Source organism: Ammospiza caudacuta, chromosome 1 (assembly GCF_027887145.1).
Source record: "Ammospiza caudacuta isolate bAmmCau1 chromosome 1, bAmmCau1.pri, whole genome shotgun sequence".
In the NCBI taxonomy this organism is placed as follows: domain Eukaryota; kingdom Metazoa; phylum Chordata; class Aves; order Passeriformes; family Passerellidae; genus Ammospiza; species Ammospiza caudacuta.
In genome coordinates this window covers 93,585,642-93,607,418 of record NC_080593.1, presented here as the reverse complement: position 1 = coordinate 93,607,418, position 21,777 = coordinate 93,585,642, and the positions used below count along the sequence as shown (strand labels likewise).

General features: G+C 36.4%; 1 protein-coding gene across 1 annotated transcript in view; it reads left to right on the top strand.

Annotated features, from left to right (window-relative positions):
* Nucleotides 1–21,777, top strand: part of LOC131568812 (dynein axonemal heavy chain 5-like) — a 147,605-nt gene that overhangs the window by 59,832 nt on the left and 65,996 nt on the right. The window contains exons 44-53 of the mRNA XM_058820918.1: nucleotides 2,867–3,001; nucleotides 4,017–4,206; nucleotides 6,663–6,880; nucleotides 8,174–8,485; nucleotides 13,491–13,580; nucleotides 13,665–13,901; nucleotides 14,401–14,568; nucleotides 18,329–18,535; nucleotides 19,751–20,080; nucleotides 21,551–21,757. Of these exons, the coding sequence (XP_058676901.1) occupies nucleotides 2,867–3,001; nucleotides 4,017–4,206; nucleotides 6,663–6,880; nucleotides 8,174–8,485; nucleotides 13,491–13,580; nucleotides 13,665–13,901; nucleotides 14,401–14,568; nucleotides 18,329–18,535; nucleotides 19,751–20,080; nucleotides 21,551–21,757 (2,094 nt within the window). The remainder of the gene's footprint in view (nucleotides 1–2,866; nucleotides 3,002–4,016; nucleotides 4,207–6,662; nucleotides 6,881–8,173; nucleotides 8,486–13,490; nucleotides 13,581–13,664; nucleotides 13,902–14,400; nucleotides 14,569–18,328; nucleotides 18,536–19,750; nucleotides 20,081–21,550; nucleotides 21,758–21,777) is intronic.

The window sequence follows — 21,777 nt, the reverse complement described above, 5'->3', positions numbered from 1 at the left end:
ATGGGATTCTGAGTAACCTGGTCTAATGGAAGGTGTCCCTGCCCATGGCAGGGGGGTTGGAACTAGATGATTTTTAGGATCACTTCCAGCTCAAACCATTCTGTGACTCTATATTTGTATTAATCTTTCTTTCCTAGTGGAACTTATTTATTCAAAATTTTAATGGTAAATTTGAAATTTCAAGTTAAGTAATGCTGGATTTTCCAGGCAGTTGACTGGAAAGATCAGGGTCACATAAAGAACAAGTGCAATAGGAAATGGCAGAACATTGCCTGTTTTCAACAATTGCAGTATATCAACAGAAGGAAATATAGCAAACAAGCATTCACCAGCTGACCTTACCCCACAGAAAATCTAGAAGGAATGTGCCAGAAGAAATACATGAAGTCTTCCAGACATTTTATACACACAAATGCAGACTGTAGAAAGAGGAGTTCTGACTCACAAGTAGCCAAAGGCACCCTGACTGACTGTCGTCTCCTTCAGTAAAGAAAAACAACAAACAGTAAGGTAAAAGAATTGTCCTTAGCAAATGTAGGAAGCCCAAGGTGTCCACAAGCCTATGAAAGAGTTATTCTGACAGAGTTCCAAAGGTGAATTACTTGGCTTTGTTACAGGATTTCTTCCCTAGAACCTCCTTCCACAATGCCTCATACAGCTTAGGGAAAAACAGAAACTGAAAAGAAAAACCTAACAAAGCTTGAAAGTAAATGAGGTGATAATCCCTTTTTGAGAATCATCTCTTTAAGGTGCTTTCATATGGAGCAAAACACTGATGTCCCTTTTTTTTTTTTCTTTTCTATATGGAGCAAACTCTTCTTCTAATAATGAGACTGTTTTATTTCATATTTTGAATGCTTTCTTTCAAGAGTATCAGCTATACCACTGCAGTCCATTTTGCTCAGGCATGGTCTTTAAAGATTGCTGTTAAAAGATGTAGCAAAGAAATAATTCATAATCCACGTTTGCCAATAAATCCTAGCTCTTCTGTGTCATTCTCAGAAAAACAAAGCAGTTGTAAAACTAGAAAACAGATTAGGGTAAATAAAGGATGGTCACCTTGAACCACCCATCATGTAGGTCAGTTGGAATGCACCAGAAGTTCTGTCTTTAAAAGTAATTTAAGCTTATTTAAATTTTCTGGTAGGTATGAAAGTATTTCTTCAAATTTAACAAAGTCATCACTTCTGTAGAATCACAGACTTGTGCAAGTTGGAAGGGACCTCATGAGGTCACCTTGTCCAACTTCTTGCTTAGCACAGTACAGCAGGTTGATAAGGCCCTTTTTGAGTTTTGAATATCTCCAAGGATGGAGATATTCAGCCTCTCTGGGTACCTTTTATGTTTGGCCATTCTTATTGTGAAGAATCTTTTCATTATGCAAACCATTGCAATTTCCCCTGTTGAAGATTTTGACATTGCCTCCTTTCCTCTCACATAGTCATCACTTGCTGAACTAATTCCAGCATGTCAATGATGGTCATCTAGCATGGAGGAAAAGCAATATATCAGTCCTTGTCATGATTCTGGGCATTTCACTAGGACATGTCATTTACTAAGTGATGATGAAGTCAGGTGATGTCTGAGTTCATCAATATCACACTAGGCTGTTAATCTTTTTGTGTTAATGTTTCCATCTGCAAATAAGATTTCCTAGCAGTGAGTGGCTGTATATTCATACCTAATTTTTTCAACTGGTAACAACTTAGCACCTGATTGAATAATAGAAAACGAGGCAGGGCAGAGCCTTGAGGAATCATCCATCTACCTTTCTGGAGGAAAAATAATTATTAATAAATTAATTAATTTGCTCTTAATGTTTGTCAATATTCTTAACATTTTCTATTAATGAATAGGTTGCAGTTTCCCAGGCAACCAACGTGATCCAAAGTTTCATTTTTGTTATGGTCACAGTTTTCTCTAAAAGTTAACTTGAATCCCCCTTGCTGTAGTTAAGCAAATTATTTCTTTTCCTTTCTATTCGTCCTGTCTTCCTCTTTGCTGGTATCTTTTGCATGTTGAAGACTTTTGCCATCACTCATCCTACATATTCACTCTTCCTACTTTTGCAGTAGATTTTGTAATACTTTTCCCTGAAACAATATGTTTTCTAGTCAAAGAATCTCTTGTTTTGTTCCTTTTCAAATTTCTCTTCTGTAGGGTTCATCTCCGAATGTGGAATCCACCTTTTGGTCACAGTATAGAAATGTCAACTACAGTGGAAATGTATTTTCGATTGTCCTAAAAAGGATGTTTGTATTTTTATTGCCCACTAAAATTGTAGATAAGTCATTGGGGAGCTTGTGACATCAATCCAATGTCAGATATTTTTCTGCAAAGCTTTGTGCGCCTGATTTTTTCTAAGCTCAAAGAAGAAGGGTTGTTACTCTTTATTAGTGCAGTTGGTTATTACCATCTTTCCTATTTTGCACATGCCTTTATTTAATTGCATCACACATAGACAATGTATTGAATTTCTCTTGGTAATTTTGAACTCTAGTTGTGATCTAGTTCACCAGTTTGGTATCATCTGCAAACCTAATCAATAAGTTATTTCTTGCTGAAAATTCTGAGATTTTCACAGTGTATTGTTTCAATTTGTCAGCCTGGGAAATAAGAGTGAGCTCTGTATCACCAGAAAGTACACTTTCTGGTATGGCTATACCACACTAGAAAATATCTTCAGGATTTGATAACCACAAAACTGGAAGTATATTTGAAAAGACGAAGAGCTGTGAATTTAGTATTATTGAGAAGTTCCATAACATTCATTTATTTAGCAAATTTAATTTTCAGTCCTCTCTTGTTTTTTGTTTTGATCTATTTGATCTTTATAGTTCCGATTTTGTTTGTGCTTTATTTCAAGGTTCACTATGACTTTGGGCTTAGAAATATCCTGTCTGTTTTAAGAACACTTGGAGCAGTGAAAAGATCTAATCCCCAAGAGCTGGAGAAAACTGTTGTGATGAGAGTTCTGCGGGACATGAACCTCTCCAAACTGGTACTGTTACACTGATGACTTTGCCCAATAGAGTATTTTGTTTGCATTTTAAGGGTCTTTATTATACACTTTGAAAAGCTATTTTTCTTCACCAGTTAGATACATTATTTTGCAGGTTTTAATATGATTTATTAGTGAGTTGAGAATCAGAATGCAGTTACTGTGTGAGCACAATTTGTCTTTTAAAGAGAGGAAAACAAATCATAAGCTTTAGCTGAAAAAATCTTCGGAAATACCATGAGATCCTAGGGGATCTACCTGGTCCTCTAATTGCCTCTTGTTTTTAATTCTTTTTACCCTAAGGAGAGAAAGGAAGAATACATTGTATTCACTCTTAATAATGTCACCAAAGATCTTTCTTAATCCAGAATTTCAATTTATACATTTCTTGGGAGCCTGTTGCCTTTTCAGAATATCATAAGAATTGCATTAAGTGAGGTAATTGGAAGCAGCTAATACCTACTCATATAGTGTAACATGTTTTGGTAATACTATTCAAAGTATTCATCTTTCTTTTCATTACTGTAATTAAAAGGTTATAGCATGTCTAGACTGTGTATTTACCTTGGGAACCACTTTTTGTGATGGAACCAGTGACTCTGTTTCTGATGTTAATCTCTTCAGCGCGTTGGTGCACGCGTTCAAACCTATAGCAACGCTTCAATGATTTAGAGAAGGAAAAAGTCATAAAAATTCTAAGGCAAAATATGATGGGAATAAATCTTGCTGATTTATGTAACAAATGAAGAAATATATCTGTGTATACATTGAAGAAAACTGTATTAAGTTGTTGACATGTTTATCAGCCTAAAGTATTTAATGTAGAAATTACTACTTATGATTTCCTTATATAAAACTCGTTTCATAAAACTGATGGATAATTATAATATTTGCTTTAGAAGAGGTAAGATTTTCACTGCCATCTTTTAAATAACTTATATTGATGATTGTTTACAACTATAATAATAATTTCCATAAATAAATAATGTGTTTCCCCCTACTTTATCCTTGACAGGTGGATGAAGATGAACCTTTATTTATGAGTCTCATTAATGACCTATTCCCTGGAATTACTCTGGATAAATCTGGGTATCCTGAACTACAGTCAGCCATCCAAAAACAGACAGAAGAGGCAGGGCTTATTAATCATCCACCATGGATACTTAAACTTATTCAGCTGTACGAAACTCAACGAGTCCGACATGGTTAGCATGCTAAATGAGATTTTAAGACTGCATTGTATTTGAGGCTACATTACATTATCTGCCACTTGAATGCAGATTAATGTAATGAAAAATGTAAAAAAAAAAAACTTAACAGATATAATTTTTTAAGCGTATATGGGTATTTTCCTTAGGAAGCTGTTCTGACCTTTTTTTGGTGTGCAATCCTTTGTTATATTACATTTTTATGGGAAGTATGAGTGTGGCCTTTGGTGATTGAAGTTTCTATAGAGCAAGTTAAAGTATATTCATTCAAATCCAGAAACAGCAATTTTATTCAGTGTTCTGAAAACCATTCAGAGTTCAGTCATGAAGCTCAAGTTTAATGTTACTGTGAGATTATAATGTTGAGAAGACTACCAAAAATAATTTCTCTGGCCTTTATTTTGATATATTCTACCATGCATGCGATATAATTTCAAGTGTTTTCTTTGTGATTGATTCTTGCCATTTATATTGAGGAGAAATAAGCTTTCCTCCTGCAGGATCAGGAGAGTTAGACAAGATGGACTCTGGAGGTCCTTTCCAATTTCAACCATTGTTTGATTCTATGAAAATACATTTTTACAGTGCAGAAAAAGCCATTGAGTCAAGTTTATCCTGTCTTAGGAAGGGTATCCTAGACAGTAGTAAATCCAGGTTTGCAATTCATAGCTCAGTGGAAAAAAAGAATACCCCTACTTTAAAATAACCCCCATACCCTTAACCTCTAACTAATGACTTTTTAGTATAATAAAGGGTAAATATTAAGGAAATGTAACTAAAGCAGCAAAGATTTATAAAGATATCATCCTTCTTATTCCCCCTTTCTTGTCATAATAAAAGAATAGTCTTTCTTGTCATAATAAAAGAATAAACTAATGAAATAAATGAAAGGAAATACTAATTCACATACCAGAGTCCGAGTCCTTAAGGCCTTTTAAGTCATATCCCTAAACTTTTAATTCAGATCATTTGTTAGATCAAAGAACTGGTTAGTGCTGTGCAGACTTACTAATTTACATCCAGATTTCTGGATGCAGTGTTGCATAGCAGTTATTTCTATATAGGAGCCACGGAAGTTTTAATGTTTTTAGTTATGATTAAATCTGTCTCTTTTTAAAAGAAGCTGTTTGATCTGTGAGACACAACAGCTCCTTAGTTCCTCAAAACTCTTCAGGATCCACCATGACATTCTGTTTAGATGCCTCTGCTCTCCACACATTCCTACTATTCCCAGATCATGCAGCTCCGATTGTCCAAACAGTTGAATGCTCAAGCCAAAATTTTTTTTACTTTATATAACGAAAGTTACTGCACTGAAGGAAAAAGCTTTCCTGACTTCCACTTGTCCTTCTCCTGAACTTGAATTCATGGAGGGGTCACCATGGAATTTAAAATAATGAGGAGAAATACGGCTGTATGTGCACGTGAAGTGCTTTTATAAATGCACGCACACACACACACACACACACACACACACACACACTCATATCCAGTGCATGGATCTTGAAATCTGTTTGGCATAACAATAACAATTTTGGTTGAAATATCTCTGAAACCAGCAGGAAAGCCATTTGGTTAACATTGAAGAGTTTGTATTAGATTTCCCCATATGTAACATATGGCATGAGTAGTGATCTTCTGAGTCCTCAGGTTGTTTCAGGGAACATCCAGCACCCTTTAGTTTTAGAGGAAACATCACACAATTTGCATGGCACTGGATTATACTTTTGTTGAAGAAGTTTTCAAAACCAACTAAGGGATATCTTGTCCAGTTGCCTTTAGGGCTAATAGGAGCTATCTAAGTCCTTTAAAGTACTTTGGAAGTTTCAATTTGAATGTCCCATCTGATTTTGGCAGATTCTGGGCCTATGGAATGAAAACATAACTAAAGACCAACAGTAGGCTCAATTTATTGTTGAAGACAAAATTTATTTTCCTTTGATAACATGTATACACTGATGAACTAAGTGTGGTTGCACTTAACAGGTTTTATGAAAGAAAGATCTATTAAATGCCAGCATGGGTGGCTACAGGTACATTATTTTGATACTTTTGCATCAGAAAAATGCACTTGATTTTGTGTATCACTGAGGATACTCATTCTCATTAGATACATTTAGAAATTTCTGGATTTTTTTGCCGCCATCCATGTCAATGTTGTTGCATGAGAACATCAAAAGGCAGTTGTGTTATCCCATTAGAAAAAAGGAAAGAATTGCCTGAGGGAGGATGCAGACCCACATAGGCTTGCCTATCATAATAGAGAGACATTTATAAAGGCCTTTAAATAATAGTTTCAAATTCTGTTTCAATCAACATTAAGTGGAGTGAGAAACATCCTTTTGTATTGGCTTTTGATAAAAATAAAACAAGGATCGTTGATGCAATGAACCATTAAATGGAAGCATGACACACTGACATTTCATTTTAAACCATGTTTATATTGTTTTAAGGTATGATGACTCTAGGTCCAACTGGTGCAGGAAAGACAAAATGCATTCATATTTTGATGAAAGCAATGACAGATTGTGGTGCTCCTCATAAAGAGATGAGAATGAACCCAAAGGCAATCACAGCTTCCCAGATGTTCGGTACCCTTGATGTTGCTACAAATGACTGGACAGATGGTATTTTCTCTACATTATGGAGAAAAACTTTAAAGGCAAAGAAGGTAATGGATGCTGTATCATGACAGACATTTAATACTGTTTCCATAAGGTGTCATTACCTGTCATTTATCTGAAAGGTCTTCCATTATAAAATCAAATGGGAATACGCAGTGTTAATTTTGCTTCGTGTCTAATGAGCTCAATGTGCACAAGAGTCAGAATTACGTACATATCCCAGATAGCACTAGGTTTCACAAGCATTTCAGGTTCCAGAATTAATTTAGAAAAGATTTTAGGTGGTTTCTTCCTTCTGTAAGCAGTCCAGACACAAAACCAAGGTATGTTCATGTTTTGATGTGAGGGCAGAAAAGTCTTTTCTCCTCTCTGGTTTCAAGTCATTGCCACTTTATTTCACTAGTTGCATCAAAATGTAAGGCTTTGGTAAGAAACTGATGCAGACATTTCCCAATTCTCCTATCAAACCTGCAGATCATGTTTCATGAAATCATAATTACACTCACATCTACTAAACAGCTACCCTGAACTGGCTTGGAAAATGGGATAGCTTACATGAAATGCTTGAGTAACATCTCAAAGGGACTGACTTTGTGCCTGTGTTTATGACTGCATTTAATGGGAAATGTTTTCATCTGTCTTGATGGATGCTGACTTGGCTGATGTCGCAGACATTTTTTCATAGAAATCCTTTCTTTGGGATTTGTTCATCTCCTGGGAAGCTGAGGCCCCAGAAGAAGAATGTAAACAATTGTTATCGGCTGGTGTGGAATGTAACAGGTGCAGCGGTGATTGGGCTTCTGTGAGTGTTTGGATTTGCTGACCGCTTACAGGAGAGTTTGTCCTTGCTTTCTGCTGGACACAGAACTTTGTTATTCATTCTTTTCTATGCTATTCTTAGCTTAGCAGCCTCTGCAACTTCTCTCTTTATTCTTTTTAGTATAATAATAATGTATTATATATCATATATCAATAAATCCAGCCTTCTGATCATCAACCAAGATTCTCGTCCGCTTCTCTCACCCTGAAGACCTCATCAGGTCGCAGTAATAGGCTGATGTACTTTTGTAGAAGAAAGATGCAACTTCTGGCTTAGTACAGCACAAATTCATTTTTGTTGGTGTTTCTTAATATCCTTTCTACTGTGACACAAGATAACCAAAGAAGAATTAAAATCACTAAGCAAATTACAAAAATTGAATTTTTATATTGCTTTTTTGCTGAGCACCAAATTATGACATTATTTATATCTGAGTGTACATTTTCTGATATTACATGAATGTATTTTTGATCAATGTAGGTAAAGTCAAATGTGTGTCTCTCTCCTTTTTTTTTTTAAGGGGGAGCATATCTGGATAGTTTTGGATGGACCTGTTGATGCAATATGGATTGAAAATCTGAACTCTGTTCTGGATGATAATAAGACTCTTACTTTGGCCAATGGAGATCGCATTCCGATGTCCCCCAATTGCAAGATTATTTTTGAACCTCACAACATTGACAATGCTTCCCCTGCAACGGTTTCTCGTAATGGGATGGTCTTCATGAGTTCTTCAGTGTTAGACTGGAAGCCTATTTTAAGGGCTTGGCTGCAGACACTGCCAGTCACATACTCCAATGTCCTATGGAATTGCTTTAATGCTGTATTTCAGGTAATCAATTGAATACTTCAGAAAAAAAAATTGATTTTTTAAATTCTTTTTTTTAATGAAGCCATGCTCCTTCCCAAGTGCTTGTTCAGTTATTTAAATTTCTGTTTTTATGTAATAAACTAAAGATGAAGGGTTAAAAAAGAAAGAAAATTATCTCTATAATTAGTAAATGACTGAAGCTATAACATATGAATAATCTGAATATTTTGTTTTGTCTGCATACAAGAGTTGGCAATGAATTGTTAAACCTGTGGTTATTTTATATTGCCTGTTGGCAAAACAGATACTCTTTTTGCTTGTAATTTTAATACTGCAATTTTAAATATTGTTATAATGCACAAAGGAAATGGGTAAAGTTCTCATTTTGTTCTAAATATAAAGAAGTAAATTCAGAAAGAAATTGTTACACTCTGGTGCAACAGGAATGCATTTGATCCATTATTATTTTTAAAAAGACATTCTATAATTAATCCAGGATAGTTCTGTGCTCTGAAGCTCTGACTATCATTCTGAAGTTCTGACTATAGTTGTCTCTTCTGATTTTATTATCCATGTTCCTGTTCCAATGGAAATTTTTGAAACTGCATCACTTTGATACATTTTTGGACTAAATTGTGTTCAATCAGTAGATTGAACACAATTTAGTCAAAGAATCCTAAATGCTTTTCTCCCTCTGTTTGGCCTTACCTTACTGAATCATTAGAAAGGTTCCAGCAATATTATGGATGGTTGCACTCAATAGTGGGTATAAAAGCATAATCTCAGTAGTATACTTCCATCATATTGAAATATTTATTTTTGCTTTTGAATGTTTTTAAAGAAATAGTTATGTCTTTGCAACCTTTCACAGTTATCTTCTGATTTCCTTGATATCTGTAAAATAAATGCAACTCCCAACATACCTTCGTTTTCCATCAGCTTGCTCCTGCCTGTTTACTCATGTAATTGGTGTTGGATTTCACAGGGGTTTCTCCTGTAATATTTTTCATTGCTCTTGCATTTTAAAAATGCAGGTTTTAATGAACTTTGAGTGACATTTCAGAAAGCTTTTTATAGATGATGGTAAAAGCAATGATTGATATAGTATTAGAATGCCCTGAATGTTAACAAATATCTTTTAAGATTCTAGTTTTCATTTCAGTGCACATTTACTTTAAAACTAATGTTTAACAAGCTATTCATTTTGTTCTACCTCCAAAACTTAATGATATGACATAGTATTTACTGCAGCAGCAAGAGAAACAATTCTGATAATGAGTTTTAAAATATGCTTCCAAAGTAATGTATATGTGGGTCAATTTACTGCTTCTTTGCCACAATTCTATTTATATTTTATGCTACAACTTGCTCTGAAAACATAACAACAACACTTAAAATGCCCAAGCCTGAAGCAATAGCAATAAAGTCCAGAAAAATATGTATTTTATTAGATTAAGAAATGAAAATGCAGTGAAATATGAAGTTAGTTCAGTGCTGAAGGCTGCATTTACAGCTATCAAAATGTAAATGAAAGCTGTCATGCTGGCAGTTTTCTTTCACTTTTAATGTGCTGTCTTTGCTTCTCAAATAATAGAGGCAATAAAAGTAATTTTACAGATGAGAGCAACACTACTTTTGTGTTCACATGGCTCTTTTTATAGTTATTGTTTTCTGCCACATTAAAAAAAGGATAAAAATTCAAAAAGAAAATTTTTGAAATAAGATTCATCAACAGTGGTAGTCAAACCCCAGATATCGACCTTGGTGGCTTTAATGTTAGTATTAAGAAAAAACATGGATATAAACATCTTACAAAGATCTGATTTTTCAAAGAATATGAAGATTAGAGTATAAATGGAAATATAGTAACCAAGGAGACTCAGTCTTAAGCAGACATATAGAGACTTTCTGAATTTAATCTAAACTCAACTAAAATAAATGTAAAATAGATGTAAGACAAAAGCTATAATAATTCCAATTTGCTTACAAAACACTCTTGTTATTTGTCACTGAAAGTCTTCGTGTTGGATAAAGTAATTTTCAATGAAGGTGCAGCAGGTAGCAGTAATGGAGGAGAAAAGAGCAGAAAATAATAGTTGTGAATCAGTGGAAAGAGTGTATTTATTCTTTTGATGTATATTATAAATGGCATTGTAAGTCGCCATTTTTTATGTGTTAAAAAACCCCAACAAATCAAAATACAAAATAAAAAAGTCCAAAACCAAAACCAAACCCCTAAACCCAACCTTATTTAAATTTAAGATGATGTTAGAATGCTTTCTATTTCCACAAGATTTTGTTTAGAACAGTGATTGAGGGGTTGGACTCTCCCTCCCTTTCTCAATTCTTTCTTCTCAGCAGCATTTCCTGGGTTTGCAGAAATTTCAAATAAACTCTCATCCCTAAAAAAAGTCTCTCTTAAATTTAGAATCTCCATTGCTAATTCCTGGTCTGTGAATGATGCTGCTACCCATAAGCAACAGAATTGCTTAGCTGATGGAAATAATTATCTGAGAGAGTTTCAAAGAACTGAAATAATTAAAATAGTTACCCAAGTGGTGTTATTGAGATTGTCTGCAAAGTGTGAAACTCAAACCAGTGATGGTTTTTAAGTGAGTAACATAAGTTTCAGCATGTCCAGGTATTGTGTAAATGAAAAAAAAGTAATAGCAACTTAATTTTCAGATGTGACTAATTTTCTTCCTCCACAGTAAATCTCACACTAATCCAATTTGTGTAAAGGCTGCTACTGTGCCTGGAGCATAGAGCTGAATATATAATACAAAGATTTTCTTACCTTTAATATTTAAATGCTGATGTTAAAATTAATATTACAAGTATTAATAACTTTCTCTTACTGAGTTGTTCTTTCGCTTGTCTAAACCCTTTGAATATATTACCAACTTCCTGTCCTGAAGAGTATTCTGTTGTTCATTGTAGTTCATTCTATAGTGATTGTACTCTGTGCAAAAGGATCATTCTTTCATATAAACTTTTAGCATCTGACTTCATTTTCCAGCCTCCTTGTAAAGGATAGCAAATTGCTGATCCAAATTCTTAAGAATTTCTGTGTATTTGTCATGACCCAATTAATTTTTCCCGTCCCCCTGTCCAAACAATTGATGCAAATTTCTGTGTTAATCCTGCATCCTTTTTTCAGCCATGTATTGTTTTAAAAATTGTAGTAGTAATAATATACTAGCATATATGGTTTTTTCCCCATAAACTCAAAGAAAAAGAAGACATTAAAAAATCCTTCATAAACTACAGAATTCTCATTGGAATCATAAGTACCATAAAACTAGTTCTGGTGAAAATTGGGCTCTTGATAGTACAGAATACTTTGACGCATGAAATATCTTTATTCTGTGTGTTTCGAATCAATTATTAAACAATTTACAGTGCCCTATGAGACATCTGGTCTATTTTACAGATGAAGAAGCTGAGTCTCAGTGAGATTTAGCTCCAAACTCTAAAAGTGTTAAATTTGAATTTCCCACAGTGCTAGTGGGCACTCCCCTGTGGCACCCATAACACCCTCGGTTACTCAGCTGAGCACCCCATGCACCACTGGGGATGGGCCAGGCATTTTTGAGGGAAAGCCACAAAAAGGCAGCACACAGAGATGGAGGCACTTGTGCTAGTCAGCAAGAAATAACAAAAGAAGCAACTTGATAGAGTGGGTGACATCCCTGCCCATAGTGGGGTGAAGGAAGTAGATGACCTCTAAGGTTCCTTGCAACCCTACCTATTCCATAATTCTGTATATACCAACACTCAGGTTGTCTTCTTAGACCACTTATGTACTCTAGATTAAGGTGCCTAAGTGATATTTATGATAATCACTTAAAGTGATTTATTTATATATAGTTTTTGATCACTATATATATTTTGAGTGTGTGTGTGGTATTCCAGTGGGATGGAACTCAGGAGGATGGGTAAAAATATTGATTCATTCTCTGCGACAATAAATATCAGCGTAGGGCACTTGGAGAGCTTCAGTGGCAAAAATTAAACTGAGAAGTGAAACAAAGCTGGTGAGCATGTGGGTAAACAGCTCAGTGATTTTTCTAAAAAGTAAGTAAAATGTCTTTGGGCAATTGAATGTTTTCTTTGTCTTGGCTTTCTCCCTGACACGACATGACATCTACAAATGGAATTCCTCCAAAATTACTATCTCCCATAGTATCCCTGTTATACTTTCACTTCCCAGAATGAGTGGGTAATGTTGATTTCCAAAGACTAAGAGAGCAAATAGAAACCACAGGGAGACTATTATATTACAGATTGTTGAATGAAGGTGGAAGTAGGTTATAATTTACATCAGTCTGTACTATTGGATGGCAATTGATATTTAAAAATTTTGCACTGCAAATCTCAGAGAGGACTTTACATCAATTTGAAACTGTGCTCAAGATGTTGCAAAACACTTGGCAAAGGCAGACATGATAGCCAACACTATGAAGAAACCTGAGGAAAGTCCAACTTTCATTAAAATCAATTCAAAAATTCTTTTTGCACCTTGCCAGGATTCTACAGGAAAACGAGAGTATTGATTTCAAGAGGGACTGGTACAGTATGGTGCAGTCAGAACAGATGAGGCAGATAGAAATTTATAGTGGCAAGCTTATGCATTATATATATAAGTATCATCAGGGCTTTTATCTTCCTACTACAAAAATATCAGTGGTAGATTAAAATCTCTAGTGGAGAGCACAAATGGCAGGCAGATCCCTGAAGTAACTGAACAGCATTCTTCAAATTGCTCTTCAGGAAATTACTCTGTGGAGCTTATACGAGTAGCTCTGCTGACTCTGGTACATCAAAGTTATTTTTCTAATATGCTATTGTTAGAAAATATCATGGTCAAAGTTTGAATATTTATAAGCCCAGAAATGGGGAAAGTTGTTGTTTGGAAATAAAGTTTAGAATATATTTCAAAATAAAGAATTGATCTCATCTAAGAATAAATCATGCCATTGAAACTGGTAAAGAGAATCATTAAATAATTTTCTTTTCTTCCCAGGATGTGATGGATTTTGTTTTCTCTGCTGTGACACCCAAAATGTCGATTTTAGAATGTATGTACATCAAGCAAGCTATTGACCTCCTGCAGGTAGATATGGCATCTGTTTTTCTCTCTCTGATTCTGTGATTTGCTCTGGGAGGGCAGCAGTTCTATATTGCATCCACTTTGCAGGGTTTGCTGTCTGGCCGAGACGAGAAGCAGCTCAGTGAGGAGCATATTGCTCGCTTGTTTGTTTTCGCTGTGATGTGGTCAGCTGGAGCCCTCCTGGAGCCAGATGACAAGCTGAAAATGGAGCTGTTCCTGCGGAAGCACTCTGCAGTGAAGGAGCTTCCAGCTGTGAATGGAGAGGAAACCATGTTTGAATTTGTTATCAATGCCTGTGGACAGTGGGAGCACTGGTCAAAGAAGGTTTGTATGCTGCAACATGTTAAGCTTTCTTAATGGGTACACAATATGTATTTGGTAAGAGACATTTTACTTCCAACTCTACATAATTTGGTTAGGACGATTAACCCTACCAAATTCTCAGGAGCTTCTTTTTTTGACTGATATTTTTCTTTTCCCCATAAATATATTCAGTAAAGAACAGAAATATGCATTTGAAATAGCTTTGGAAGTGAAACATAAGTGATCTTAACTGTATACTGTCTATCACCTTACTCTTTATGAAATTCCAGCAAGGAAAAGCTTTTATCAGGCACTGGAGGAATGAAAATATCCTGCTAGTCTAACACCATTTTAGAAAAGTATGACAAATTGATTGGTTATGAAAGGATACTTGGCTTTTCGGAGGAAAAGTTTTGCTGATGTAAATTTTATAAAGTGCATTTGATTTTGTGTTCTGATGCAAAGTGATTGTGTGGGCAGGTAGGAATTCTCAAACTTTTTGCATGTCTTTCTTACGCAGGTCCCTGAATATATTTATCCTAAAGATTCAGTACCAGAATATACTTCCATTCTAGTTCCAAACATAGACAGTGTCCGAACAGACTTTCTAATGCACACTATCATGAGGCAAGGAAAAGCTGTTTTGCTAATTGGGGAACAAGGAACAGCAAAAACTGTTATGATTAAGGTAAGGGGAACAGAAAAACATATGTAATATATTAGAACAATAACATTGCAGTAGTTGATATTGGCACAAATGTTAAGCTGAAGTTAAGGATAGTTTGATTTTCCTTCAGGGTACATACTGGCATTCCTGCTGAGGCATTTTGCCAGTACTCACATGGACTACAGGCAAAAACCCCCAAGTTTCTACACTTTAGTATAAAGGTTTCTTTTAAACTTTGCTAACTGTGGCCACAAGGTCAGATGATAAATCCTCTTTCCTTTCTTTTCTTTTGAGTAGTCTAATGGAAAGTTTTGCTAAGAAAATGTTGATTCTTGAAGGATTTTTTATTTTCCTGTGCTTTGTTGGTGGTGCCATGTGTGAACTGATCTTTCGTACACCCTTGTTGCACAGCCTTTCTTCAAAAGCCAAACAGAAGAGAGAGAAAGAACATCTTTCTTTAGTAAGGATGGTTTTCAGAGGGTAAATTTATTGTCTGTTTTCTGCTCTCTCAATTTCTTCACTGAAAATGAGATGTTCTTTCTCTAGAAGGAAATAACAGGATTGCTATTAAATTAACAAATCCATGCTTTATGTATTATAAAATGGTGCAGGTTAATCATATGACACAAAAAATTTAATAACTTAATACAGAAAAGTCAAGAATCAAAAGGCTGAACAAACCCAGATGTCATACCAAACTTGGCATCCCTTATTTTAAAAAGTAAAAGCACAATGTTTTTCAGCAGGGTTTCTGTGTTTTTCAGGGGAATGCGTGGCTTCTTTGATCAACAAGAGACAGCTAAATAAAACTGATCTACTGTTGGAAGAGCTGAATTGGTTATATAGGCAGCTGTACCTCCACTGGAGGATTTGCAGAGCTCTTGAAATGGAAAATAGCTGAAAAACACCAGCCTAAATTGACCTTTGGCTTTCTTGAAATCTGAAGCCATTTTGTGTGCCCCGGCCATGTGCTCTCTGAGCCCTGACAGAGAGAGAGTTGTACCTGTGCCAGCAGCCATTAATGCTATTTTTTCAGCATAGCTGTCAATGCCAACAGGCATGCCAGTGTCATGCCAGCTTATGCTCCTGGCACCAGCTGAGAACTATTTTAGCAGAGTGAAGAGGCGGGGTCTGGGTGGTGGTCTTGATATTCTGCATCCTGGATTTTGGCCAGATACTGGCAACCTCCAGCCTTCAGCTGCCATTCCTGTCCCTAAAAATAATTGAAACTGATTCTTGGGAGTTGCTTACGCTGAGTCTGTGTTATAGAGCAGAGTAGCAGATATTTGATCTCATGTAAGGTTGGGAGTGAGTGTTAACTGCCTTCACAACTGTTCCCCTTCTGCTTTCATCTTCTGTAGAATTTTGTTTTACTACACCTTGTGGAATATATCCAGATAGAAACAGTTGATTGAATGAAAAAGTAAAAGAATCTTAAGGTAGAATACTTCAGGTACTAATCTGAATATTCTTGGTGTTGAGTAAAGCATTAGTATGAATCAAAATAAAGAACTTAAAATGGAATGTTAATTGAAGACCTTTCTCTGTATTATTAATTCATGAATTGCAAGAGATTTTAAAACATAATATTAAACTGGTAAAGGACAGTTGAAAATTCTCTGACATTTTAACTGACAAAAATAATCCTATTCAATACCCTCTTCTTTTTCAAAGATAGTTCTCATTTCTGTACTGTGCAATATTACTGTTACCATGCAAACATTCTGAAATTCCATAATGATAAAACACAAATGTATTCTTTGAATGGTTGAGAATTCATAGTTGCAGTTTGCTGGCCTTGGCCAGCTCCAAGACCTTTACCCAGCTGCTGATTGCCTCCCCTTCCTCAACAGCACAAGGCTGGAGGTGAATATAGGGAGATCCTCAACTCAACAGTTACTGCCATGGGAAAAACATTTGACTTGGTGAACACTTTTAAAATTTTTTTCTAATTAAATACAGAATTGGATGGTGAAAAACAAATACTGAGACGCTCTTCTCTCTTCTTTTCAGGCTCACCTTTAGTCCCTCATCCCCAATTCCTCTACCTCCTCCCTGGCCAGCAGTGCAGGGGGATGAGAAATGGGGGCTGTGGACAGTCAATAACAGCTCCACACTGCCTTCCTCCTCATTTTGCTCCCTCCTCCCACATGGGTTATAGATCTTACCAGGGCTGCAGATCTTCATGAACTGTTCCACCACGGAGTTATTCATGGTGTCACAGGTCCTGCCAGCAAACCTGCTCCAGTGTGGGCTTCACTTTCCATGGGTCTGCAGGTCCTGCCAGGAGCTCCAGCATGCGCTTCCCATGGGGACACACCCTCCTCTGAGCATCCATCTACTCCAGTGTGAGGTCCTCCATGGGCTGTAGGTCAATCTCTGTTCCACTGTGAACCTCCATGGAATGCAGGGAGACAACCTGCTTCACCATGGTCTGCATCACAGGCTGCAGGGGAATCTGTGCTGGAGCACCTCCTGCCCTTCTTTCTGCTCTCACTTTGGTGCCTGCAGGGCTGACTTTCTCACAGTTTTTACACATCTCTTTTGACTGCCAGGCAGCATTTTACCTTTCCTGACACAGGCTGAGTGTCTCCAGTGGGTCTGCTGGAGGTGGCAGGAACTGGCTGAGCACTGACCTGCACCAGCCCCTCAGCTGTGAAGAGTACACACCCAAGACAGGGCAGTTACATATACACTGCGCGTGTGGGTTGTCATTTATGTGAGGTCTGAAAAAAACCTCTTTCTGAAGGGCACCTTTTCTTAAACTGCTATCACTGTATCAACAAAATTAACAACATTCATCAAAATATTTTGAGGGCATCTAGCTGTATCTTCCTTTCTGTTGTCACACGGAGTGTATGTCTCACTGGAGTTCTTAGAGCACTTCATCAGCAAGGATATATAGGTTTATTTTTCTGAGGTATCAAAATGGGAACATTTCTAGTCAACCCTCTTATACAGATAAGAATTTAACTTATATTCAGCATCATCATCATTGCAGAAGAATCAAATCTTTAAAAAGAAATTATGTTGGAAATTATGGACTTTTTAGTGCTATTTCTAAGCTCCAGGACCTCTCCTGAGCAAAATATTTCCTATGCTCTCTCTCTCTCATCTCACTCTCTCTTGCCCTATATATATATAAGCCTTGGTGTGATTCTAGGGTTACCCTTTTTTATTACAAAGCCTCACTAAATATGAAAACTAGAACTTTGTTGCTTTGGGGCATCCTCAGCAGCTGTGGGAATTGTACATATTCATAAAATTCAAGGATTACTTTCTTCATTAAGAGAAGATAGCTATCTGTAAATGTGATGTAGCTGGGTTTAATTTTACACTGCTATTCCTTTATACTGCTTTTGTTTTAAGAGTTTTGGCTTTGTAGTGTACACATGAAAATGGATTTAGTTTTTCTCTTGCTTGTTGCAGTATGCTGTAATAGATCATCACTAACAACTTAAATTTAGAAAAACCCTGTCAATTGCTAATACAAACTTTATTTGCATCTTGAGTTGGCATACATCTACTTGTTGTAATACTTAGTGAAGTCTATTAAGAGCTTATGAATTTTAATACTTAAAAATTTTATGCAAAACATTAACTGAAAATTTGTTCATATTACAAATTGCAGATGGTGTATTTATCTTAAATAAACTGTCTTTCCAGACTTTGAAGTTAATAGCAGGACTGAGATGTTTGCAGGGCTGCTGAGCATCTGTCTCATTTTGTCTTAGTTCACCTGGAGTTACTGATGTGCTTTTAAAACTGGTTTATCTTGCAGAATTACACAAGCAAGTATGATCCTGATGTTCACTTGACCAAATGCCTAAACTTTTCCTCTGCAACTCTGCCACATATGTTCCAAAGGAGCATAGAAAGTTACATAGGCAAAAGAATGGGTGCTACACACGGTCCTCCTGCAGGGAAGAAAATGACTGTTTTTATTGATGACATCAACATGCCTCTGATTAATGAATGGGGTGATCAGGTAAAAGGAGAATATTGACAAGTGGGAGTTGGCGGTCTTACCATTGTTGCTGATGGGGATACTGATCTGTGGGTTGAAAAAATGGGATAGGTTAGAAAAAAGGTATCATAACATGGGTTAGAACAAATATGTTTACTAAAACAAATTTCCCCAAGCCAGTTTTTGACATGACTAATAAGCTGTCAGTCCCAAAAGATCAAGGACAGTGTCAAGCCACTTGGTTCAATCACTGTAGTATTTAAGCCTTTTGTTTTGTTTGCATACAAAGCTAGTAGGATTTCCAAAGTAGTGGTCCTGAGAACCACCCTGGAAAAGGAAGCATGCAAATCCAAACAACACTCAGAGATTTTTCTTTGATCTGCTCTTGACTTTAAATTGTAGTTACTAATATGTGAAATCTAAGCTGGTGGTGAGTCTAAAGAACAAGACTTAATAAGAAACTGGGGTTGTTGAGGTGTGAGTAAAGAAAGCTCAGAGATCTTATTGCTTTCTGCAACTACCTGAAAGGAAGTTGTAGTGAGGTCAGTTGTACCAGGAGAGCTTTAGTTGGGATATCAGGGAAAAATTTCTTCACCAAAATTGTTGTTGAGCCCTGGAACAGATTGCCCAGGGAAGTGGTGGAGTCACCATCCCTGGAGGTATTTAAGAGAGGTGTAGATTGGCACCTGGGGACGTGGCTTTGTGTGGATTTGGCCGTAATAATGTAATGGTTGGACCCAATAATAAAAAGGTCCTTTCCAACTTAAACAATTCTATGATCACAGTTGACATTAAAGACTAGCAAGCTGTCTTGAGGTATTGAATAAAGAATATTTATAGACCTATACTCTGAAAATATGACTTAAATTAAAAAAAAATTCTGCTGAGAAAAAGCAATTTCCCTGCTTCCAGTGTAGCTCTGTACTCAGTGGCTCTGTGCTAGTGGACATGTGACTACACATTGTGCTAAATTAACTGTTCTTTGTCACTGTCTGAATGCCTGTATCAATCTGAAGATATAGTCTGGATTGAAAATTGAAAGTGATGCCTTTTCTTAAATTGAAACTATCCAAATTCAGTTGAATATCTGACTTCATGTCCACAACTGTCTAGCACATGAAGCTTACATGCACCCAATGCACTGCATCTGAGTGCTTGTTTGACACATTGCATGTTCATAATGTAGAAACATTTAACTCCTCAATTCCTTTTTTTTTTGTTTCTGGTTATGTTTAGATCACCAATGAGATTGTAAGGCAGCTGATGGAGCAGAAAGGTTTCTACAATTTGGAGAAGCCAGGGGAATTCACAAATGTGGTTGACATCCAATTTGTAGCTGCTATGATTCACCCCGGAGGAGGTCGGAATGACATCCCACAGCGCCTGAAACGCCAGTTCAGCATCTTCAACTGCACACTGCCTTCTTCTTCCTCTATTGATAAGATATTTCAAACAATAGCTGAAGGCTATTTCTGTGAACAGCGACATTTCCCCACAGAAGTATGTAAACTGGCTTCAGCATTAGTATCTACAAGTCGAAAGGTTTGGCAAATGACAAAAGCAAAGGTAAAATTACACCTATTAAGCCTTGGAAGATCTATTGTACTGTACCTGTTGTACTGTCATGTGTGTGTTAATAGTTCATATTGTGAAGCTGTGACCTGTGGATGTAACTGCTGGCTGATGTCTCTGTTCTGAACTGGATGCTCTGAGCACCGAGTTATGGATGAAAATCCTAATGCAGTGTCTTCTGTAGCTGATATAAGCATCACATTATATACATATAACATAATAGACATAGCTATTGAGAGATCTGGAAGAGATTGAGAGATCTTCCAGCTGAGAAAATGTTAAGACCACAAGGAACCAGAAATTAAAAATTAGATAGGAATCTTCTGTAAAAGCTGTTTGGGATTGTGAGAAGCTTTGAAGATCTGAATTTTAGGAACAAAGTCAAATTTGACAGAGAGGGAATCAGTTAGAAAGAAATAAAATCTGATATTTAATAATTTATAAATATTAACTTTTTCCATTTTAAACAGACTGTTAAAAACATTTGACTGCAATTTCTGAGCAAATTTTGCTTTGAGAGATACAAAAAATATTAGGTATAGAATGCAATTTGAAAAGAACAAAACTGCAGCATAGAAATGTATGTCAAATTTGTTCTTCTTCTGAGAAAAGTGGAGGAGAGTGGTGGAAAGATAGGGATTTGTTAAATTCCTGTGCAGAAAAGGTTGGTCAGGATTTCAGAAACAACTCACTATACTTGGTTTACACAGAGAAATAGAGGAACTTCTGGTGAAACTATTGACTCGTCACTATTGGCCAATATATTCAACAGAACTAGTTCTTATTAATACTAATTAACTTCCTTTCCTAGGGAAAATGTAGCTTTTACTAGGTTGTAAGTATTTTCCCAAATACTGTTTTCTCCAATCTTCCCTTCCCTTCCCTTCCCTTCCCTTCCCTTCCCTTCCCTTCCCTTCCCTTCCCTTCCCTTCCCTTCCCTTCCCTTCCCTTCCCTTCCCTTCCCTTCCCTTCCCTTCCCTTCCCTTCCCTTCCCTTCCCTTCCCTTCCCTTCCCTTCCCTTCCCTTCCCTTCCCTTCCCTTCCCTTCCCTTCCCTTCCCTTCCCTTCCCCTCCCCTCATGAACCTTTCCTCAGATGTTCTTGGAAATGACAAAAGAAAATAGCAGACACGATCTGGAAGAAGGAGCAGGAGCAACACCACAGGACAGGCAATATTGACATTTTTACTGTGATCTTCAGTGCCATCATTGGCTACCCTTCCAATGTTTCTGAGACTCAAAACATTAAAAGAAACTCAAATTAAATCTATGTGAAATTAAAGAGATGGTTGTTGCTACTGTAGTTTCTTCATTTTATGGTTGCCTCTTAAATGCCAAGCATGTATTTCTGCTTTAATGCAAGACCAAAGTTTGTGAAAATATCCACATTCACTTTCAGTTAATAATAAGTAGAAAATATTTTCATTTAGCAGTTATTTGAATATAGCTCATTATGTTATTTTGTAGATGTTACCAACTCCAGCTAAATTTCATTACATCTTCAATTTACGAGACCTCAGTCGTATTTGGCAAGGAATACTTACAGTTACTTCTGATGTCTGCCAGAGCATCAGTGTTTTGGTAGCCTTATTCCAACATGAGTGCAGACGTGTTATTGCAGACAGGTTCATCAGCCAAAGTGATAAAGACTGGTTTGAAGACATGATGAGGAAGGTAAGCAAATAGTATTTTAG